At 46.0% G+C, this 25,020-nt stretch overlaps 1 protein-coding gene and 1 long non-coding RNA gene across 2 annotated transcripts in view; one reads left to right on the top strand and one right to left on the bottom strand.

The window, feature by feature from the left end:
- The window catches only part of LOC135385704 (uncharacterized), a 29,101-nt gene extending 14,007 nt beyond the window's left edge, over positions 1–15,094 (top strand). Inside the window, exon 2 of the long non-coding RNA XR_010420480.1 lies at positions 14,821–15,094. This is a non-coding gene — a long non-coding RNA (uncharacterized LOC135385704). The remainder of the gene's footprint in view (positions 1–14,820) is intronic.
- Positions 1–25,020, bottom strand: part of LOC135385702 (POU domain, class 2, transcription factor 3-like) — a 264,054-nt gene that overhangs the window by 190,376 nt on the left and 48,658 nt on the right. Inside the window, exon 2 of the mRNA XM_064615169.1 lies at positions 2,719–2,785. Coding sequence (XP_064471239.1) covers positions 2,719–2,776 — 58 coding nt within the window. The 5' untranslated portion in view covers positions 2,777–2,785. The remainder of the gene's footprint in view (positions 1–2,718; positions 2,786–25,020) is intronic.

The following is a 25,020-nucleotide window of genomic DNA, read 5'->3' as shown; positions in this document are numbered from 1 at the left end:
AAAAGAAAACAGTACAAAGAGATTTCATCAGGTGAACAGGTTCCGGTGTGACGACGTTCTCGGATAGCATCACCACAAGGAGCATTTCAGAACAGTGAAGGAGTGTACAGAACATGCTTATTGAGTGGAACCCATTCTTTATGGGAGCATTCAAGTGGACATACTGTTTTGTTATTACGTGTATTTTTTCAATGTTTCGTATATGGACAGTCATGAATCCAACGGAAACCTTGTAATGGACCGGAGAGTAGCAACTGACTTGAGAACGTAGAAGAAAATTCGAATCTATGAGGCCATTTCATTTCGCCGTCGTACACATGTGCGCTATGAGTGCCGCATCGAACAGGTTGCGTCAAGGCTTAAGGTTGAACTCAGCACCGTGTAATGTATTTCGTATAGTCGTCCATGCAGCCACAGACAATGCCGTGTTCACGTGCCTTGCTATCATGCAGTGAAGAACATTTGCAGAAACAGCGCTTGGGTACACTCCATCTGCGAAGCCGACGAACAGAGATTGAGTGCCTGTCGGGTTTGAAACAAACGTACACAATGTGCATAAACTTGTAAAAAATGGGATGCTTTGTAGTGATTTGTTTCTAGGTGTGTTGTCTGTTCCTAGAGGCGTTTGGAGATAGACAATGCAGATCTACGCAAGACCAAAGGGGAAAACACATAGACAAAGACGACGAATAATGCTCGCCAGGTCCAGCTGTGGGCTTTAAAAAGCCCATTTGTCTGGCACAAAAGAACAGGAATCTGCTGTCAAGCGGGAGCTAAGCGCACCTGTCACCTTCCTGGCGCCTCTGATTTCCCTGTGGACGTCACCCCGAGACAGGCGACACCACTCACTCATTTAGAATAATTGATGGCCGCATAGAGGCGCCCCCTACCTGCCCTGTAAATATGGTGGCCCTTTGTCTGCACCTAATTACTCTCTGTTACACGACTACTACGTGAACCTAATTACTCTTCTGTACTTTTGTTTGTTGCGCTGCACCGCATATGCAGCGTATAGCGTGCACACGTTGTAGAAGGGAGCAACAAGCGCTTTTTAGTCTGTCCAGTGGCGTCTGCACTATTCTTGTGTCCCCCATTTGTGCAGTTCTTCCCCCTTTTTAACCAACAGTGCGCAGGAGTTCCGGGGTACACCTGCTACCTATTGCCACCTGCGCGCACATGTGACGTCATGAAGAATTAAATGAGCTAGAAATTTATTTCCCGCTTGCACTCGACGTTGTCTAAATAACACGTAACGAGATTCTTGCACAGACTTTGCGACTCCGGGAGAAAGTGTTAACTATATAGGGTATCCAGCACCACAAGTTCTTCGTGCGATCCCCGCTACTCGACGCAAAAACACCGGGGTTTCTCGCGTTTAGTACGTCACGCAATGCAATGCGGGAAAGCTTTGTTCGCATGCTGCGCAAAGCATACCAGGATGCTAACGGATATTTCACTCATTGGGTACATGCGCTGATTGGCAGCTGAGACAGCCGTGAGTTTTCCTCGCCTGCCCTCTAAAGGTTATCGTTATGAACCCTTTGTTCGCATGAAACTCTCAATCCTTCCGCGTCAGCGAGGAAAATATTTTAGCCAAAACGTTTCAACTGTCGTTTGGTCGCTCTAATGCAATGTTATGAGCTTCTTCCCTAATTTAATTTGTCGTTATGATCACCACGTGGCACATTGAGACACCTGTCCAGAAGGTCTTCACGCGGAAGGGAAACCACCTGGTATTGTTTCTACGTGAACGTATGAACCGTCATATGCTTCTGAATTATACGTTACCTTTGGATTCCGCCGTAAAACAGGTAATTTTGCGACGTATCCCAAACGATTGACGATACTAAACCGAAAGGCGCAATCCAGTGAGGGGATTAAAATCCCGAATTTGACGGTGGTCGAATATTTAGTGGTAACATACCCAGGAACGGGATATTACGAGAACAAAGACGAAATCTCGACAGCACATAATTAAAAAAAAGGAATTAAGTCCCAGTACGAAAGAAAATGGTCAACATTTGGACGGCGTTAATAAATGCGTCATTTGATTACCCAAGATTATCCATGCGTGCGCATTCGAAAGCTCATCGTGGGCAAGGTGGATCTAGAACCAGCCGAATGCACGAAGAACAGTCCCTGTTCGAAATATCGGCGGCTCTCGTCCTGAGCCGAGACTGGGAGGTGACCGGGGTACGAATCCGGGCACCGGCTGTGCTGTCTGGGTGTTTTCCCTGGGTTTTTCTCGGGTACTTTAAGACAAATGTCGGCGGAGTTCCGTGTGAAGTCTGCCCAGGATGCGCGATCCCCCCAAGCAACATGCCGCCACGCCGGCAGGCAGAGGGAAATAGCACGCCGCCATCACCTCGTCCTGAGACGATCCCTTAACATTTCCTTACCGGTTCCCTGGATTTTCTACCCTTCTACGAATGTAGGATAGGTTCGGTGTTGTAAGAGAAATGGGGAGACCTTGGATCCAACAACCGACGACTGTATTGGATTAGATTTTTAATAATACGGAGATTGTAGAACCAACTACTCCAGCTCACTATGGGTTATTATATCCCAGCCCAGCAGAAGCTAGTGGACTCAGGTTAGTCTAAATGCGTTATGAATGAAAGTATACATCGAATGTAGTTGGACACTACTCTGGAGCTAAGTATTTGTAATGACAATTTTTAATCGAATATTAAAACGAGAAATAGTCCCAACACTCACCCTGAATGTTTGTGGCTTCCATAAAAACGTACTGGTGCTGCATAGCATAATACTTCATAAGGCTTACCTGTAAAGAGAAAAATAAACATTCAAACATGATCTATGGCGCAAAAGTACGATCACAAATGGACCAAACAAAGCGAGCTTTGTCGTGTATTTCAATGTCAGTGGAATCGAGTGGAATAAAATAAGAATACGTCACGATGGCGTTTGCTACGAGCACTGAGAGAGCCCTTTCGATATCTGCAATATGCACCTACACCTGGACGTGAAATCGCGACGGCCGTGGATCCGACAAAGTTCTGCACTTGCGAATTCGCCATGTAAGGCATCAGCCCTCTGTCTTCGCATTAAGATAACTGCGTTTTCTGTCCTGATGGAAAGCCAGACATGAAATTCCTTTCCTAGCCAGATATAGCGGAAACTCTACGTATAAGGAGAGAGAGAGAGGAAAGTGGATGGAGAAAAGGGGTTTGTCGTTCCACTGTCTGGAGATAATGAGAAATTTGGTCAATTGTCCTCGGGCGCCCCTCCACAAATCAATGGGGTTGAGGTTGACCACCGCCGACCTCCCCCTCCGTCTTCAATGCACCTTACTTCTCAGTATAGTGGCAAGCGCGATGTGCTCTGGCATCATACCGTAACGCATCACTTATAGAATTCGTAGACACATACAAATTTGAGTACTTCGCAAAGAAGCCTAATTATTTTACGGAATAAACCCCACTCGCTTCATAATCTTCTGGGGTAAAAGTTCAGATGCGGTGTTATAGACTACGGTTGTTTTCAATGTACACCAGTCTCTGCATCATGGATTTGCTGCACGTACACGTACGCTGCACCTACACCAGTCTCTGCATCGAGAGTTTGAGTTTGAGTTTGATTATAGAAAAAAAACGGAAGATATTGAATTCGTCACTGACGAATTCTGCTACTCCCACAAGGAGAAAGAAAAGGAGACTGCATGAAAATGCATTGCATTCATTGCATATTTACGCGTGTATACCTCATCCATTCGCATTGCATGTAGTTGTTGTTCTTGTACGTGCATATATCGTTTCAGGAAAACTGAACACGTGTCGCAAACCAGCAATATGAGAGTAGACATGTGTATGTATGCACTTCTACGAAGATACAGTCCCATGCTGCGTCAATAAGTGGCATATCGACGAGTACTGAAACATACTAAAAGATATCGTATGACACTGGCACGAGTGTGAACGTTGTTCTTTTTGTCGCGTTGTGTGATAAACTGTAATAGCGTGAGAGCCGGGACACGGTGCAGTTATTACTGCTTAAATCCATGTCGGTTCGTAGCTGAAAGTTACGTTACAGCTGCCGTGCATAGAAGCTATACCGACACCGCCTCTCCGCGCAGGGTACCCTAAAAAAAGTCGCTGTAGTAGCGTGATCTTGGCGCCCATAGCCGTGAAGTTCTTCGATCGCCATCCGCGTGCTCCCTTCGAGACCAGAACGACTCTCACCGCCTTCCTCCCTCAATTCCTAAAGCAGCGTTATTAATTAGAGAACAATGGCGAAAGGCACGGACGTTCGTTAACTTGGAGAACGCACGGATGACATCACGTCCAAATCAGGTCCATCGCGATCCGTCGCCGAGGTGGCACTAATCTGGCCCGAGCATCGGGATGCGTTAATTCTATCGGGAGCCGGCGCCGCCGCTAATATCCTCCTGTCGGGATTATGGGGCAGCGTCTGCGGGGCCGTCTCCTCATCCCAGGGAAGAAGGGGTTCGACGCCCAAGGGGTACACAGAAGGGATGCACGTGAATCAGCAGGAACGTAAATAGGCGATCGATGCACGGCAATGCTTGGCCAAAGGGGCTCCCAACTTAATTACGCAGGCAGGTTTTGCCCGCCGTGACTCAGAGAATAGAAATAACTGAAGGGGGACGTGTGAAAGGAGGATGGCAACCTAGAAGCGCTGCTTAGAAAACGATGCTATTTTGGATTAGGAAAGATAGTAATTACATTCTTCTTTATACACATGACTTTGGATGCATTTTCGAAAAGTTGTTTGGACATAATTCAAATAAACCTCCGGGACAAAAATAAGCGTAAACGCTAAGCAGACATAAGAGTATAGGTAGGGAGACGTTAGATAAGCGGCGTTAGCAGATACTTCGCACTCCATTTCTGCTTACGTTTCATCACTGGTATCACGTGCCATCCCGTACAGGAGTGCATTTCGGATCTACGTACATTCGCGTGCAACGAAGAGTCTTCGTCGTTATTCCCGCTACATTCGACAATAAAACGCACTGTGCTAAAATTGGCACAAAAGAAAGGCGCCGCATGCAGCATCTTTCTCGAATGCCGTCTAAAGATGGCGAACCTTTCCTTCTGCTGCGAGAAACGGACGCGAAACAGCAGAAACGAGTCGAGAAATTCTGCAACACACCAAAATTGCATCCGCCATCGGCCCCCACACAAGAAAGGCTCCTTCTGCAAGCTTCGATCCGCCAATTTCTTTCATTTTATTCATTCGCCATCGTTCCCCTTTATTTCGCTTTCAACTCTTTTCTTTTTTTTTTCTTTTTTTATTCGCCGGCGCGATTCGTAAAAAGCAATGAAGAAAGGGAGCGCACGCATGCGCTTCAAGTGGGCACTTTTTGTCCTCGCTCTTCCTTCCCCCCTTTGCTGCCTCCTCGCTTTGGAATTGCGGCGAAAAAGAGGCACCCACGAGACATTGGCTAGGGAAAAGGTGACGTATTCGGGGCCTCCGGCGAATCGCATTACGGCCGCCATCTGCATTGGAGAAAGACGGGCGGAGAGAAATCACCCCGCTCCTCTCCGCTTTTTCTTTCCGAATAAAGTAGAAAACGGCCGCGCATCAAAGTTTGCATCCGACGCTGCCGTTCGTTCAATGGAATTTAATGCGCTCCACCCCTTCATAGGACTGCGCATGCGTCGTGGAGGAGAGCGCGTCCCCCTTCTTTTAAAATTTTTGCAAACGCTTACAAACGCAAAAGGACGGCACGAGGGAGGATTTTCAACACAGCCATGGCCGCTCTATCCTCTCTCTCTGCCTTGTTTCTAACAAACAACGCGTTTTTCATGTGCATACACAATACAATCAACACTTAGACTCGATGGGTGCCACAGAAAGATTGGTTTGTCAGCGCCTGAATTCGACTCTGTCTAATCAAGCTGAGCGGTAACTTCATGCTTTAAATTAAGTTCGCCGTAGTGCTGCTGTGTTTTCTTTTTCGAAGAACGCAGCGAGTGCATCCTCCTCCAAGACTATATAAAAAAACTGCACTGTAACAACTACAACACCACATTTTTACGGCTAATACACACACAGTAATGGCAATAAGAACCATAACTTGTGCATTCAAGCGTGGATTTCGTATTTTGCGCTGATTAGTGCGTGACTAAATATGTCCATTAGAATGGTACTGCAAAAATATTGTTTCGAATAACCAGTAGGACACCTTGTATCTAGGACATCTTCGTACCCATTACCTAGAAACCACTCCTAGAGTGGAAAACCTCCCCACTTCATCATCACAATATATATGTTGTTGTTGTTGTTGTTACCTAGAAATGATAACAGATTCCGTCCAAAGGAGAAGAAACGTTTCGACATGGGCCGCTCCTACTCGAAGCGTGGTTCTCCCTGCGCACCGGAGTAATGCGGTCAAGCCCAACGCAGCCTTGCCAATTCGGCGAGGCCATGTGCATTGTCCACCCACAGACAATTCATGCGTACAAATCTGATGACGTCACGCCCGAATTCAGAAACGAATCGCGAGGGAGGCACAAAAGAGCAAAAAGAAAGAACAACTGCCACATAACACACTTTGTTATCGTTCCCAGCCGAGGACAGTAGCAACGTGATAGTGGTAACCGTGTGTCAGAGACACGCTTCTGGCACACGTTCAGGAACTCTAGGAAGTTGCAAAGTAGCCTTAGTAGCCTTATCCTGCGACACGTGCAGCATGTCGCCATATATATGTGGACTGAGCCACCTTATGTGTAAATTTACTCCGGATTATTATTATTATCCGTTACGAGCACGCCAACGGGAGCAGGTGCGCTTCACGTACAGGAAGTTCCAGAAGATATTAATTAATTAAGGGGATGCAAGTGAAGTATCTGTGACGTCTTACAAAAAGATCGAAATGGGGCTCATGAAAAAATAAATAAGTAAAACCACTGTAGTGCATTTCTTTCTTTTTTTTCCAGTTCGGCTATGGCGGTTTGCAGCCATAACAAGCAGCCACGTTGCACACAATAACGTCTCGCCCGCCTCTGAAGTGGTCAGCCCTCGACGATTTTTTGACGAGTTTCGCGTACTTCATTTACGGAAAATGTACGTGGCGATTGCTGTTGGAGCCACGCACAAAAGCGTTTTCACGAATTACAAGAACATATGTTTGGCTGTTACGGCATTCCGCTCACAATAAGAGTTCCTTCCGTGACCTTCACCCTTTACACTGTCCGCTCATCTAGAAAGGAATGATCGAACGTTTGTACGGGGGTTCCAGGAACCCTCACACGCGGATGGAGGTACGGCCCGCAATGTTCATGGTGCAAGAGGGAACAGAGGCGACACGGCGACACGAAACAGGCCTCTGTCGCAGTGTCGGTTCTGTTCGCCGTCTCTGATCCCTCTTGCGCTATGGACATTGCGGATCCCACCCAACTCGCTCGCGTCACTGCGGTTTTGGAGGTATAACGGTACAGACAACATTCACGACAGCGTTATGAATAGGGTGTTTTCTTCTTTTTTTTTTTTGCTTCCATTTTGTCTCGAGTCTTGAGTAGGGCGAACTAAGAGTGTATACCAATAAAAAAATTCAGAGATGTGAGGTGATTTGAGTCCCGCTAATTGGGACTCTTTAATTTGGGGCTCTCTTTTCGCCCCATGATATGGTGCACAACGTGCACCATATGGTCGCGTGCGTGGTCGCGGTCGAGTCGCTCGCCCCGGTGAACTTTTGCGGTGCGCTCGCACCTTCTGTGGTGCAATCGTACCGTTTCCTTTCTTCTTTCTTCTTTTTTTCATAGGAGAATTCGCTTGCGCGAATTCAACCTCCCTTGTTATTTTACCAACCACCAACCAACCACAAGTATGTGTAATCTGGGAGTGACTGAGGGTGAATGGTGGAGTGACTTGCAACAATGTAAGACAGAGCGCGTGTACCCGTGTTTTCTAGCGTGGCGGTACGTTGAAGAGAGGGTGTGTAATTGGCAGCATCTGTGACCGAGGGGGTGTGGGTTCGAATCCCACTACTGGTGCCTTTGCTTCGACTGCCATTATCAACTGGCAGCTAGCAATTGTGATTCAATTGAAACCTTTCATCAGAACTCACATCCATGACTATTTAAAAAAAGAAAAAGTACGTGAGATTGACTTCCCATTTATGTACGTGCACTCAAACCCTCTACACACTGCAAAGTGAACTGTAGTGAAATTTTGGTGATCAAAATATTTACATTCAATGTAAATTTTCTGAACTCCGCCGTTTGGAGGTGTCAACGGGGTGCACCAGCTGAAAGTAAGCAAGTGATCTGGCTGAATGTTTTCTTGAGCACGCATGCAATGCAGTCAAAATGAAGCCGTGTAGCACAATCACGAAGACTGTATGCGTGTCGAGGTTTATGTACAAGGGGGCATGACTTGTCATCCTGTTGCGCGCCTCCCTTAAAGGTCATCATTCAAGTGGATCTGTTACCATTACGAGAACGCGGTCCACAGTCATTAAATTTAACGGCATTCTTGCGCCACACAGTAACGTTTAGGCTCGAAGAGTTATCAAACCTTGCTCTACCTGCTTTGGATAGGCACACGGCTGTCTGCGGTGGACGGTAAGCATCCTGTGAGAAAAGAGGTCTGCCATCTTGAGCAGTATACTCATGGATGAAGCGAAACAAGGACATTCCCATGCAGAAAAGAGACAATGGGAAAAGCGATTTCAAGAAGAAAGGAATCGATTAGAAGGTCCTCTAATCCTATCGGCGAGGGAAATGAAACGAACAGATGAATCTCCGGGCATTGAGCACACCCGGAACAGAATCCCAATTATCCACCGCCTTCGTTATTCCGCTAAAACTTCCCGTTCCCAGGTCACCAGATTATACGGCCACTCTGATCCCAATGTCTGAAACTAATCCACTTCTTGCTCTTCAATTAGTTGGTAACATAGCAGTGCTTCTTTGGAGATTTCATCGAAGAACGCGTGCCTCGCTATGAACGCTGTTCCTTCACAATGTACAAAACATGGGGCTTGCATTGAGAAGCAGCCAATTAGAGTTGCAGGCTCAATCACATCCTTGTATGTCACGGGACACGATATTTAGCCAGTTTGGTCGTAGGAGTCCGTTCCAAAAGTACGCGATTCGTATCACCTTCCTCCGCGTAAAAAAAAAAAAAAAAACACCACCAACAGCTTCATTTTAATGATGGTAATTGGGTAGTTTCATCGCCTGGGGCAATACCACGGACGAAATTTTCTTTCATTGAGGTGTGTCGATTTTCCTTTTCAATGTGCGTGTCGAGTCATTCATCCAGTCCGCTATCGCTTCTGTTTTCTTCTTCCCCGAACATGTTTGTTTGTTGTTTATTTGTAAGGAAAACAAAAAACAAAAAAGAGGAGAAATTGAACTCGTCCGACGTGTTCTGCTACTCCTAACATAAATTCTTACTCCTCCCCCCCCCCCCCCCCCAAAAAAATACTTCTCAGGTACTCTCTTCGCAAGTTCGTTATTCACTATTCACATGTTCACTAGAAGTCCACTATTCACAATTAACGCAAGATCATGCACATAACATCCTAGAAGCTTGTATACATCCCACAGCTCTGAACAAATTTCACAAGTGCCGCCAAGGCAGCATCCCTCGTGTTGGGTGCCCGAAGTCCCAACACCGTCACCCCGAACATCTTAACCCACTCCGCATCCACCCGAACGTCGCCCCATGCTTCCATGCAGATGCTGCCAAGAGCGAACAGTGTTGTAATTGGGGCGTGCTTCGAGGCCTAACTAAACAAAAAATGCGAACGTGTATCAAGTATAACCTTCGGGCGTGTACCAAACATTACCGAAAATAACGGCGTGACGCTAATAGCGTGCTATCAAAATGCTGGCTATGCACAGCCTTCTGCTGCGTCAACACGATAGAAGGGCAATATGCAAGACGACCTGCAAAAGCCGCCGGCTCCGCTATCGTCGCGATTAAAGCGGGAGAGGTCCCTCGTTCACGGGGATGCTTCCTGGCGTTATTTACTGTGTTTGAGCAGGTATCTCCCGACTGCAGGCCATATGTGCATCTCGAACGCTCTTTACGATGTTTCTGCTCCTCGTATATATAGCGGGGGATTATGAGAGGTCACTGCATAAATCCTTAGGTAAGAGCGGTAAGGATAGAAGCGTCGAAATACGGACAACGCAGCAAAGCGGCGCAACACGCATTGTTAGATAGAATGACAGGATGGATGCACAGATCTGCGAGCTGAACGGGAGAAAGGCTTCGGGCAGTCACATATGGCAAAACTAAATTTGTGTCGTACGCACGATGTGCGTGAAATGTTGTACCTTCGTGAAAACGGCTGTTACGCCCGAAACGCACTATGCGGTTTCATTTAACCTTTAAACCTTTTCAGTGACTACCTTCTTTCATCATTAATTTCTTAGGCATTGGAGGCTTTGTACGTATTTGTCCTTCTATGTGTTCCAGCCTCAGAACATCAACTGCCACCATGTCCATTTAGTGCGTTCATACGTCAGAAAAAAATTAAGTAAAGCAATCTGATATGCAAGTGGTTATTTCCAGGATACTGCATGCAATGTTTCCCGTCTCCGGTATATACACGAGGAACATCAACTTTAAGTTCATAACATAAACGCCGCAATGCCAGCACTGTACCCTCTTACAACAGAGCGAGGGAGAAGGGGGGGGGGGGGGGGGGGGGGGCTACCTACAGACTACATTCAATGGGTGCGTTAGGTACCGGCTCTGCAGAGCGGGGGCTTAAGCCAAGAGAGCGTTGCGTGTGCACGTGGTGGGTGCATGTTGCGTCTGCAAACCTCCTCTATACGACACTGGGTGCCATTGAATGTTCTTTTCCGGTACAGAGCCGTCTTCCGAACCGGCTGTCTGCAGCCATTACAAAGATTAATTAAGGTGCAGGTGGGTCCAACCGGAGAGAAGGGTGGAGAGCGCGAGAAGCACTCCGAATGGTGGGTAGGAGCGACACACTCCGCAAAAGGAGATGTCTCGTTTAGTAAAAAGGAGCGCACTCCATGCGCTCCCGAGCCGCTACATAACGTGCCCAATGTGTATGCGAAAGACTAATACGCCGAGCTGTACCTTAGCAAACCAGAAGGCCAACCTCTGCACAGAATGATACCGTTGCCAGTCCTGATTTGTAGAAAGCTTGGGACCTCCACCTTTTTGTGACAATTGTCGTAACTTCATAAGTGTCACAAAAATGCGTACGGCCCTTGTTTTCAACAAATCAAAGGAGAGAACGATGTCATTCAGGAACACGGTTGGCTAGCAACGTGTTCTGCGGTAAAATACCATTCTGTTTCTGCAGAAGGCAGGTCTTGCTCAACGACCCATCTAACAGTTTGCTCTCCCCGACGAACTCATGCACCCTCTACGTATCTGCCCCCCTCATCCTCTATCCTCCATCCGTCTTCCTTTCTTCTTTCTTCTTTTTTGCTGTAGTCGTGACGATGCCCGCATGAGCGTGGCCGACTACGGCAAGCGGTTCCATTACATCCACTCCCACCACCCTTTTAAGAGTACACCGTTGTTTCGGTCTCATCAGCAGGCAAGTTGCGCTGGCGGAAGTGGCGTTAGAGGGACACGTGGAATGCATATGCATACACAACAGAAAATGTATGGGACCAAAAATAACTGAGATACAAATGTTCAGAAGGCACAAAGATAGCAGGAAGCAGGCACAGTTTACGACTTCCTCACATAAGAGGGCATCATACTGCAACGAATGAAACAAGAACGATTGGAGCCACAGCGACCCCTCCAACGAACCCGCATTATTCCGACTGGATTTCATTCTTTTTTGCGACAAAGCCAGCATTATAGAAAGTACAAAAGGAACTAATAAAACAGGTATAGGTCAGTGAATGAACACACGGAAGGCAAACGCCAGGGGGGCAGCAGTAAATAACATCGATCCCAGCTTCACAAATGCGGGACGACTCTGACTTTGCTTTCAACTTTTTAACGTCAGGGGCCTGCTTTAAGACTGGCATTCAACTAACAAACTTTGAGCGAGGCTCCCCAGGAGAATCGTTACCGCAGATGAGTTTTGGAGTATCTGTCGGACGTATGAGGGGCACGCCAACTGGGTCAGTCGAGTCGTAAAAGCTGGGGACACTTTGTGTACCCTACGTGGTTGCTCTGAACAACTTTTTTTTTCTTCTTCTTCTTCGTATTATATGTTCATATCACACGATTCCACCTCTTCCTTGAGCCTGCGATTAATATTTTAAGACAACACAAGCCATGGAAAACAACTGTGCATAACTAAAGACTTAATTACGGTGTTAATTGTTCTTCCTTTTTCGCCGGTCTTGGACCGAACTCAGGTGGACTTGAATGTCGTTCTGAAATGTTTTAAACCCTAGATTTTCATTTGCCAAGTCCGAGTTTCTTTTACAGCGCTAGAATATTCTTACTCACAACGCAGGACAACACTGAGAATCAGCACCTACAGATATCTACGGCGTTGCCACTACGAATTCACGAGGAATAAAATTCACTCTTGCTTCACATATTTTCCCCGCTCCCCCGCGACCTAAAAAGGTCTCAGGACACAAGCAAATAATAATTTTGTACAGGTGAATCCGGAGTAACAAACGCAGTACACCGAAGTGGGATCCAGATATTGAGCGTGCCGTACATGCATTGTGCGTACTTGCCGTATACAGTCGGCCACGCTCAGACGGGCAACGTCACGACTATCGTAGGAGGCGATCGTGTGTCCTGGGCCGACTTCACAGGGAACTGTGTCGACATTTTGTCTTAAAGCGTCTGAGGAAAACCCAGGGAAAACACCCAGACAGCACCAGTGGCGCCCGAATTCGAACCCGGGTCACCTCCCGTACATGTTGAGGTAACGATCAAAAGAGAGGCGATTAGCCCAATCCACGTTTCGCACCTTCCCCTGCGTCAATCACGCGATTAATCACACAAATCACCTTCGCGCATATACACGCGCAATACAATTCAGTAGAGCCATCTGTCGGACGTCGCCATAAGCGTGCATACATTTCCCCGGATTCTTTCACGTGTTTCTGTATCAGGTGACCACGGCGGGCGCTACGTCACTGTTTTGCAGCAGATCGCCTGCTTTCGTACTTTTTACAGCGGCAGCTGTTAACGGGAAGTTCACGGGAAATCGCTGTGGTTGTATCACAATACCCCCCGCTTCTTCTGTCTCCTTCTCTCTGTTGACTGTCGGTTTCGGTGATGCAAAACAAGTTAAAACAATCTAAAGCCAATAGAAGCAGTTTTGGCACTCAGAGATGGGTACGTTGTCCCGGAAAGTGTCCCGATTTTTCAGCGTGTCCTGTCCCGCTCTTGTCCCGATTTTAGTAATATTCTAATCCTAGCTCTACACATCACCACTCACTTCACAGATCACAAGGGAGCGTCACTCTAAAGTAGTTGTACGTATATCGGTGTCATATACAGAGTGTTTAGTTTTAATCGTTACAGGATTTTTATTAAAAAACTAGCAGAGCAAAATAGATGCCGTTTTTGCAGTTGACTTACATGGCCAGGCGAGCATTCTCTCGAAAAAAGTATGTAACTACATCATCACTAATTATCTAAAATTCATTAATTACCGCTTTAATTATGGGATTTCGCGTAAAAGCGAGACAACAGAACAGGAGATATTCCTCGTTGAAAGACATCTCATGTTTAAAAAGCCATTAAACGCGCACGTGCGTTGAAATATCCATTGCTGAATTTTGCTGTGCAAATGAGCCCACACAAGCACTAAGCACCTTACGAGCGCAGGAAGAGTGACAGGCAATCCACGTGAGAGGGCCACGTGCACTGGAGCGATGGAGCTGATTGGTGTAGGAGATAATCTGTTGGCCAGATAGAGCGCTCTTCGACCCAGATAAGGCGAAGGTCCGGTCATTTCTGCGCTCGAAAAGTGCGTATTTCTTGTTGCGGCTCATTTGCATAGCGAAATTCAGCTATGGATATTTCAACACACGTGCGCGTTTAAGGGTTTTTTAAACATGGAATGTATTTCAACAAAGAATATCTCCCGTTCTGTTATATCGCTGTTGCGCGAAATCCCCTAATTTGGTTTTCCGAAGACTTTCCAGACGAATGTCGGTACAGTTCCCCCTGAAGTCGGCCCACGACGCATACTAACCCCCTGTCCCCAACTCCTTCCTGCTGTCCTCTCTCCATCTGTCCACGTCTGTACGCCGCTCATAGAGTTTCATTTCATTTCATTTCGCCGCTCATTTCAAGAGTTGCTTTGCGGCGCTAACACGGAATTTAAAAAATCCCCTAATTAAACAGATAATTAATCAATTTTACGTAATTAGTGATCTTGTAGTCACATACTTTCTTCGAGAACCTGGCCATATAACCTAACTGCAAAAACGGCATCTATTTTGCTCTGCTAGTTTTTTTAAATACGAATTTTGTAATGAATAAAAATAAATAACCTGTATAAAAGTGTCAACATCCATACACAACAGCTACCGCTGAAATTCGCGTTACAAAATCGTAACCGTCCTGTATTTCTATTTTTTATTTTTTTACCCACATACATATCGTCACTCGCTTTGTTATTATTTTCGCAGCCTCGCACGAGTTAAGTGGCTTCTCACATTTGCGCAGGGTAGTAGTTTTCTGAAGTCGCGTTTTAGATGCAGACATACAAAGAGCCAACTGTTTTGATATTTTTTTCTTTTTTATATATGTATAGAATTCTATTGAAAAATTTGACACGCGCTACTTTCGGGGGGGGGGGGGGGGCTACTCTCGGGTAGTTTAAGCAACATGGAAGCATACGATAACAGTATGGCACAATATTGCGTCCGTATGTTTCGCTTTTTTTTTTCTTCGTTCCAGAGTGATCGGTCTCAGGAAGCGGAGAAGCCAGATGGCGACGTCAGCCAGGTGTGCGCCCCCAATCAACGCAACTCTTCGACAACGGATCTTCACCCCCGCCAAAGCACGACAGCTGACCAGCGGCCAACAGCGTGGCTTCACACTGGCAGGACAAATGGACCCTACTCCATCAAAAATTGCGGCTTTTCTCCGAATTATGTGCAGTAGCCCGATGACGGAATCGACCCCGCCTTTCCTTGTCACGATTGCATAAAGATGGGGGGAAATAATCACCGTTCTGACTTTTTTCTTTTTTTTTTTTCTTCTTTCAAACACTTTTTGTTGGCATTCTGCCTCGTTGAACGTTCAGCACCTTTGAGGGATCGAACGGAGGCACTTCAGATTTGTACAGTGAGACATTCCGCGAAATCAGGGTGAGTCGCCGCACTGCAGCTATGTGAATGGTTACACTATACTGCTCCAACTCAGCGTGGCTCAAAGTGAATGCCTACATAACGGGGACAATCGTGCTCATTTCAAACTGTGATATTGGTAGCGAGCAACCCTGAACTGAAGATGACTAGTCACGTTTCCAAATTGTTGCTCAATCCAAACCTAATGATTAGGGACGCGACTATTAAATGGTGTACCGCGTGCCTTCAAATTATCCTCATTCGGTGTGGCTGATTCGTTGTTAGCACTGCGAAGCAATTGCGGTATGAACGTCGAGATGTGCACAGAATGAAAGAGCACGGCAGGAACGAACCAGCATATGCGGCATGGGCCGACTCCGAAGGAAACTGGTGACGTCCGTCGGAGGACGGGGGAAAACATAAGCGGGAGATAAACATAAGCCCACGAAAAACATGAGCAATTACTCGCAAATATTCCCATTAAAGTGAATTTTGAGGTCGCGCGGATACCAAAGTGAATAACTGCATATTCGATTCGAAGTGCGAAACGAATATGGAATTCTGTATTCGAATTTCGCATCGAAGCGATTTCCCTTCCAAACCGAATATGTAAACGTATTTTTATTCGCGATGTGCTAATTTTCGCGAATCGCGCATTCAGTCATTTGCGAAATTATTCGCGAGCATTTAATTTCGCGATTCCGGGGCTGTTTGCTTTCGCGGGATAAACGTCAAGCTGTGTTCGCGAGTACAATTTTTTCGCGACTTTTTAGCGATCGCGAAATTCGCGAAAATAATACATCGCGAATAAAAATACGTTAACAGTATGTGCGAATAGTTCTGAAGCTGCGCGCGTAAGGCCGAAAACGGCCCCAAGAGAGGGAACAAAACAAAGTGACTGTCCTGAGGCTGAAACATATAAACACAACACGTGGTTAGCGCAATCGATGGGAAATCGCGAGGTGCATGGTTCGACTCCCGCCGCTCTCTGGCTTTTTTGATGACTGCCATATTTCGAAACAAAGTGAGTGGTGCTTCATACGTTGATCCATATCGATATCTCACGTATATGCGCTCCATATTCGTATATATGCTGTAGATGTGCTCGATTCGGTTACATAACTATTCGCTTCGTATTCTCTTCGGTCGCACAACTACTTTGCTTTGGACATGAAACTATTCGCTTCGTATTCACTTTCGTATTCACGGTTTAAAAGTTTCATTCGCGTGAGTTTCCCTAATCTCAACGAGAGAGTGGTGACCCGCTCTCCAAAAGAAGCCATAGTATATCCGATTTATTTATAATTCAGTCGGCTCAATTTACAGACACTTAGGAATGCGCCAAAAATCTTCCTCACAACATCAACGTCTCATGTGGTTTGATACCTTTACGGCGCTGCACTTCACACACAACGCGCCCATGACGTAGAATGACATGGCTCGTTTCTATTCAAAGCGCTGAGGGGGACCTAAAGAACGCTAGACATGTACAAAGAAACAGTGGAGCAAAATCATCTCTATATAACGAGGAATCCCCATAGTATACTATTGTAGAAACATTTGGAAGCCCCGTTCGTTATTCCTGGCGACTCTATTCCGCGACCTTTCCCCATTACGCTGACGATGGGGAGAAGCGGCCAGAAAATGAGGCACGACAGGAAAAGAAAGAGCCTCGCTCATTCTGTCCATCATGTCACGTTTTCAGCTGAGCGACCGGACGAATTGAGGGAAACGCTATCTTTTTCTTTTTCGCGCCACCAGAAAAAGATTCTGTTTCACAAAATTGCAGTCGCAACGCGTCCCGGCTTGTTCCGCCAAAAGTGTGCGTATGTCGGCGTTTCCTTTCTTTTCAATGTCCAGTCACCCATTATTAGAGCGTTAGACTCCAGGACGTTTTAATTTTTCGTCTTTTCTCTCGCCCTTTTCTTTTTAACACGGTGCGCGACATATCGAATGGCGCAACCAACCATGTCCAGCACCCATCTCGTCCCTTTTTCTGGCGAGAGAAAATACACCGAAATCGGTTTCAAAAAGCACTTAGCAACAGTGCCATCCTCCTCTGGCTGCTCTGCTGTCGTCCACAATTGCTGTTGCCATCAGCATTGCGACAGCGATGTGTGAGACAAGGGAGAGGAGGCACGAACGAAACAAAAGAAAACCCTGTCTCACGACACAGCGACGGTTTCCAACGAAATTAGGCCATCAGCATTTCGCCCCCTTGCAAGGCTCTGCAAACAGCAGAAAGGTAAACCCACGAAAAGTAAATAAATAATAAATAAATGCGCGCTATTTTTCTTCAATTCCGACGCGAAATTGTGGGGCATTTCAAAAAAAGTACCTTTCCCAAAACATATCGGGAAGAAAACAGTTCGAATGTGGAGTTGACACACACGTTCAGCGATGGTAATAGAATCCGAAGTAAACAGATAGTCCTCATCGAAGAGCTGAACGGGAAAGCGGGAAAATATCTGGAATCGTATACGCCACATTAGGGAAGAGCAGCTGCTCGCAGCCATTTTGTCGCAGCGGACTCTGGTTGGACGATCTAAAATGTACGAAGGAAGAAAAAGAATACGAAAGCAGGCGCATGAAAATGCCGGCAGAGAGAAAGGAATCAGCGGAATACAGGGACACAGTCCACGCCTCGAACCAGATCTCGCCCAGTATCGCAGTTTCTCCAGGCCGGAAAAGAAGTGGGCGTCTCTCTCGACCTGCTCACGATTGCAAATAAGATGGTATATGGAATGAGACGTATACATCTCAGTCTTCTAATCTCCGTATCTGAGATGCGAGGAAGCCGTAAAGGTATAGAAAGCGTGGAAAATCGGCCTAGAAAAATAGTAAACCAAAGCGAATGATTATATGTCGACCGAATGCGGAAGTTTGTAATTCTAAGTGTCCCTTATGGACCCTCACGGATATTGCCATGTATATGAGAAAAACACTTGGAATCTCAAGAGTTCAGGAGTGCAGTTAATACCGATAAGTTTGTACAGTCTGCATCGTGCCGTACGCCAATAACCGAGTGTGACCAAGCCCCAAGATCTTCTGCTGGCTGCTGTCAGTCATCCATCGGACATGCCCCAGGTGCATTTATGCCAAGTAGCAACAAAGAAATGCCTCTCAGCTTAGTTACAAGGATAATCTCATGTGCAAAAACTTGAAAGCGATTCAGCATCGTGAACTATCTGCACAAAGCGTTGCCGCGAGCAACTGTTCAAAACATATTCTTCAACCAGCGACAACAGGCTGCATATAGAACTGCTTTAAAGAACTGTAAGCATATTTGCAGGGATATCCAACGGGCGTAAATTGGAACAGCAGAGCAACCTGCGCGACACAGGCTAAATAAAGATTGGGCGCAATATTCCCGTAGAATTTTCAATCACGATATGACGGGACACGGTCCCATCAATGCCATCAAATATGTACCACGAGAAGTTGGTATTTGCCCGACAAAAAGCGAGACGTAACTCCCATTGAATACACATGCTATAGAGGGTGCAAGAGAAATCGATGCATCTGGACAGATCCTTTATAACCACACCCTACGTCATTCCGCGGACTTAGGAGGAACAGTGAAAATGCTCTTCTCTACATAAAGGACGGTGCCACGAAAATATCACCTGCTTATCCAATAAAATAGCGGATACGCGCAGGCACGAGACCGACTGTATGAAGGTACCTCCCGAATCGAAAGTTCGGCATCATCATAAAGACCTAGCCATGTGACACCCCAGGTGTCCGGCCATTTTTACGAGGTGGGTCGCAGATGCATGGCAAAGATGAACGGAAGGTGACAATAAAGGCTGCCCATTTTGCCCCACCGTTTTCTTTTGCTTTTTTTTTTCTTCTTCTCTCAGTTCCATGGCGCGCGCGGGACTCGCGCGACGCGAGCTGTAAATCAAGTGAATGCAATCTCGTGTAACACGACAATGTAACGGGAGGAACAGCTGAGGAGGGCCAGTTCAGAGCTGCGACTCCAGCAGCACAAAGGAACCTTCAACGGTGGAAGCCATTATGAAGAATCGAATCGACTTAGCGTCTGAGAAAGAAAGAAAAAAGAAAAAGCAAGGAAGGAAGGAAATGTACACGCCCTTTGTGGAGTACTCGAAGCACATTTTTCTGCGCACAAAGTATAGAGGCCGCATCCGAGTTGAAGTTCTGTAGTGGGCAGCATTTTACGGGCTTGCAGAAAGACCTCCGGGAAGACACGTATCGAGCAGGCTTGTACGAGGTGCTCAGAAGACTATTTAAGTGAATTTATTGAGTACGAGACGGAAAAGTAACTGAGTGGTGCACTACATGCTCAACGTTCAAAAGTATTTGAGTAGAATACTAAATACTCACGAAAGCAACTTGCTACTTTCAAGGTACTACCCAGTTACAATTTGTGAAATTTACTGCATGCAAACAAATACAAACAAAGCGAAGATAAAAACGGATATCACTAGGATACTCTCGTTTTCCCGCTATATAATCTTGGTACACAACATCCTCCGCTGACATCTCGCACGATAATGATTCTCGATACCTGCTGCTGTGCTCAGAGAAGGAGGAGGAAGGGCTACACTAAACGAAGTAAGTGACCAAGTCACCATAGGCTACACCTGTTGTTTTAATCAACTGCATGTTCATTTCAAGTATTAACATTTATAGCCGTCCTTGCGCGCTATTACTCCACGAAACACCGTTCTTCTTCGTGGCTTCGACAGACCCCGAGGATTACCAGCATGTCCTTCAGGCTAACATCTTATCGCGTTATTTATACTATCTCTAAGACGCCGCCCGCTTTTCCACGCTACGTCGCAGAATGGCGGGAGTACACTGTAATATCTGAGTTGAAGCGTATGCACGTATGTAAGTGGCATTGCGTCCAACCAAAACATAAGTCTCAACCTTCCTTACTCCCGAAAAAATAAATAAATACAGGGACTACCTTATGAGTAACTTGGCAAAGGAACGCACAAGGTACTGCCAAAAACTATTTCAGTTAAGACACCAAATACTGTATTTTAAAAGTATTCTTAAGATATCAAGTTAGCGCAAAAAGTATTTAAGACAGAGTAACGTAAGTATCTTATTTAAGTTCCGTTCCGTACAAGTCTGGTATCGAGTGACGGTCCAAGTGATATACAAAGATGACGACATAACGAAGTGGACTACACATGACTGAAGCAAAGACATCACACCTCTCTGTGTAGCTCTAGATTTTTCATAGAATAGAAGTAGAAAAAAAAAAACTGGAAACGTAGGTCGCACTGGTGCGACCAGCTGATCCAGGACGCTTGACATGTGAAAGCACTGAATAATTTAAAATATTATTTCAGCACGTATGTCCTTGAGGTAGTTCGCAAACTACCCCTAGGTTTTTCAATCTTATACTATACACACAATTTGTATTGACCAGCGGTTCAGTCTTCGTAGTCAGTACAACACGCAAATACTTCAGCTGTCATAAAAGCAATGACCACGCTACCTAATTATATAACCAAAGCTATTCCACGATATAGTTCCGGGCGATATAGTTTATAAAAGCGCGATGACATTGTAATTCTCTAAGGTTTTGGTGACTTCCCCATCAAGCAACGCTTGCTTTAGTGGTGCTGAATGGCACCAAAAAAACAAAATGTGTTGGCTCGTTGTTGCCATCTTTTCTATCGAGAAACTATTTCGCACTATAATTGCAGCCTATGGAGTGTGTCCCTTAATTGCCCTCCTCTTCTTTTTGAGGAAGGGTATTTCAAACGGAAGCCTGATATAGGGTACCAGAAAGATAACCTAACATGCCATTCAATTATCGGCAAACATCAGGCCAGCGGGCTTCACCTCAGTTAACACTCCGATAATGATAGACGTGCGCAGGCCAATAACAATTCATTGAGACAGCCGTACACGGCGCAAGCCGTTTCATGGAACGCAAGATGACTTTCACGGCTCGCCCACTGGCTAGAAACCAAAGATTACGCTGATGACGACTCTACTATTGTTACATCGATACAATCTATGCCCTCGGCGACATTTATATAATGTTAGGCGGAGGTGGGACGCAACGTTGCAACATTCCCACGCAGTGTACTCGACATGTAGCGTACTGCATACTGCATACTTCACATTTGCATTGCTAATCAATTAACCTAATCTACGACAACCAGTTTGACTGCAAATCCGCTACGTCCCTCACTCAAAAAGTAACCTCTTGTGCCTCATCTGTTTGCTCCCAAACCACTACTGTCTAGGGATTTCATTAATTTTCACTTAGCTCGTGGTCGGTACGACTTTTCGTTTTTGATAGGTATACGTATATCGATTGAATATTCGATGCGTTTGTTTTTGGCTCACCCGACAGTATACAGGGACATGACCACCAATGTCGGAGTGACGTGAGGACGTCTACGATCTACGTCTTCATGGGAAAAAGTGTCTCGGTGTACGCCAATACGCGAGTGGATGACGTCAGACAATAACCCTACATATGTGCTTGGTTAACTTCACGCTCTCTGAATGAGCCTCGCACCTAACTGTCTCCTTACGTATGCTTTTTCCTTCGATACGATTAGTGTCCTCTTTCCGCAGCGAAAGAGCGGAGGCATCCTTCCTCGACTAAGGACCACTAAAACAACTTACGGTGGAACAACCTTCTGCCTATATAGTGGACATCTTTTTTTTTTTAATTCCGTGTTAGTGCCACGAAGCGACTGTGGCTACGAACGGCGCACAGATGTGGACAGATGGAGAGAGGACAGTAGGGCAGGAAGGAGAGGGGGGTACAGGGGGATTAGTACGCGTCCTGGGCAGACTTCAGGGGGAACTGTGCCGATATTCGTCTGGAATGTCTTCGGAAAACCCAGGGAAAAACCTCAGACTGCACAGCCGGTGGTAGGATTCGAACCCATCACCTCCCAGTCTTCAGCACGACTTTGGCTATCACCAACGAGCGGGACGCTCGGCCCACTCGGCCATGCCGCTGGTAGTGGACAACTATCACGTGAAATTTTCGTACGTGATAACGGTTGGCCACCTGGATTGACATTCAGAGTTCGCTATTAGACTTCACAAAAATGGACCCAAGTCTTTCGCGAAGCGACACCGCGGGTAGAGGAGGTTCCTTTTCTTTTCTTTTTTCATTTGCAGCGCCTGGATCTGTCGTTCGGTCGATCTTTCTTTGTAAACCAAACGTTGGCGTCAGACATCAATGAGATATTTTTGCCGCATGTGAAGGTTAATATGCAATCACAATCTGGTTCCTTGTTCATCACAGATTTCTTGTAATTGTGCACCGAAGCCCCGCAATGAGAGCTGGGGACACCGAAGGTTCACGAGTCGCAACCCGCGGCGCGGTTGACACACTGACATCCGCAAGCTGGTAGATTTATTCCGCACCAAGTGTAAAGGCTCAACTCGGATTAATCCGTGCAGTGCTTTCAAATGCACACACATTTAGAGATTGCACTCAAGTGCTTTCCGATGCTTTCACGCGATATTTTGTATTTTACGTGCGATCCGGAACACACTCTACGCTGCGTTTTCTCGAACACGAAATACTTCTCGTCCGATATTATCACGCAAACGATATCACAGTCATTTCACGACCTTCACAATATCACCTGTCATCCATCTTACTTGAGCTGGCTGCCAAGAGGCGCCACTAGCGCACGGGTCACGTAATGACAAAGCAGCGCATTCAAATGCTCACGTCCTCCTATGATGCAACATTCCATACGTCACGATGGACGTGATTCGAGATGCACGCGCACGAAAGCTCGTTTTATGTGCTCGCAGTATAATTACTACTATCCGGCGCAGAGGCGCGTCTAAAAGCAGGCTCCATCCATCATCATCACGCACCGGTGTTATTCGGTCCCCGGCGATTTGCATTCAAAGAGAAGTTGCGGCCACCGCTGCAGCAAACATGGAATTATCATTGCGAGTCGGTTCTGTGTGATTCTGTATGTAATGACATACGCTTTTGATCTTCAGCATGTCCGGGTGCTTGCACTGAGGTTTCTTACAGGCAAGCATTAAAGTGAGAAGCGCCACGACTAGTGGTTAAGCGAAAGCGAGGTCCTATATGTTTATGCATGAGCAAATGATTGCTCGTGTATAGTTGCGCCGCCAGTCTTGTAAATGAAAACGTAGACATTGTGAGAATATTCGGATACATGGAAACGAAAAAACTGCATATCCGACTCGAATTCCGAATCAAATACGGAATTCCATATTTGAGATTCGAAGTGATGTCTCTTCCAAATCTAACGAGTAGTTCGGAAGCTGCACTCGTAGGACCAAAAACGCCACCGAAGAGAAGGTATAAAATAAACTGAGGGCTACTTCATACAAACATTCGTGATATGCACACACCACGCACATATACTGTATATCCGCATACCTATGTGCTATGTTCGGTGCCGTTACATAAATATTCGCTTCATGTTGCCACGAATCATCATCGCGAAACATCCAGGGCAGGCACGAAACGGTACATCTCATCCCGGCGTATGCTGAAGAAGAAGCAAGAAGCTTCCAGACACATCGCCTGCTCTCTGGCAAACGCACGTGCTGTTTCTGGATTTTTCGGCGCGACGCTTAAATGCTTGTGCGCTCCAAGCTGGAGCATTCATTCTTTGGACTCAGTTGTGTTCAGAGAGCTATCACTCTTGTGCTTTTGCTACCAAGTAGTTTAATAAACCGTTTGCTGTTTATTCGACGACTCGCCGGCCCATTTCGCTTCGTGCGCATTTCTGGTGGAGGTGCGGGGCTGGAAGTTTCGCGATGATGATTCGTGTCAATATACTATTCGCACAGCTCCGTAGTAGACACCAATCGTCAGCTGTGAAACGACTGAGTGGTTTAGAGCTGCTTACTTAACTGGTGTAGGAGTAAACAACTCTGCGAAGGTCTCCCCAATGATCACCGAAATAAAGCTGATGCTGCCTCGCATGCAGGCGTGAATGCAATTTCTAGGACAGCTCGTTCATGCTTGCTCACGCATTACATAACTGCGTAAGTGACACAAAAAGGCGTACGCCTTCTATTTTCAAGAAATCAGGAAAGAGAACGATGTCACTGGAAATGATGGGGGGGGGGGATATATTTATTAACGAAAGGGGGAAAAAACGGGGGAAAGGTCAGCCAAATGGGACGTCGGCTTGCTATTCCGCAAAGAAAGAAAATAAATGAAAGAAGAATAAGATAAATAAAAAGAAAAGAGAAGAATTAGCAACAGAGTATAAACTAACAAATGGTGAAAGAAGGATGAGATAGATTAAAGACAAAGATGACAACAAAAAAAAAGATGACTAACAAACGGTGAAAGAATGATGAGATGGATTACAGAAAATGACTTTAAAATAGAAATGATGGCTGGATAAGAGAGTCTTATGTTTTAACAGTGTGGCGTAGCTACGATCAAATATTGCACGGCGCAATATACAGCAATACCGTTACAGAAGTTTCACATATGCTATATTGACCTAGCCCTGTACACCGAAAGATCCCAAACTGTATTGCATTGCACGGAAAAGAAAAAATGCAGATTGTTCAAAATTGCTTACACTTGAGGAACGGGAGAGGGAGATTAATGGCAATGAACAAAAACGAAGTTAAAGGCCGTTGTCAACACGCACTTCACTGAGATTTATAGAGCGACGTGGCTTATATAGAAACCCAACAGACCTAGAATTCTGGGAAGCGCTACGTTTCCATTTTTCTTCCTACATCTATCTATCTAGTTAATAGGCGATTGTGTCTGGCTGGTTAAGTATTTTTTTGTACTGTCACAATAAAAGTCAGAAGTTGCCCGTCGCAG

This window comes from Ornithodoros turicata, chromosome 2 (genome assembly GCF_037126465.1).
Source record: "Ornithodoros turicata isolate Travis chromosome 2, ASM3712646v1, whole genome shotgun sequence".
Classification (NCBI taxonomy): Eukaryota; Metazoa; Arthropoda; class Arachnida; order Ixodida; family Argasidae; genus Ornithodoros; species Ornithodoros turicata.
Note: the sequence above shows the minus strand (reverse complement) of the source record. Positions and strands in the feature narration are given on the sequence as shown.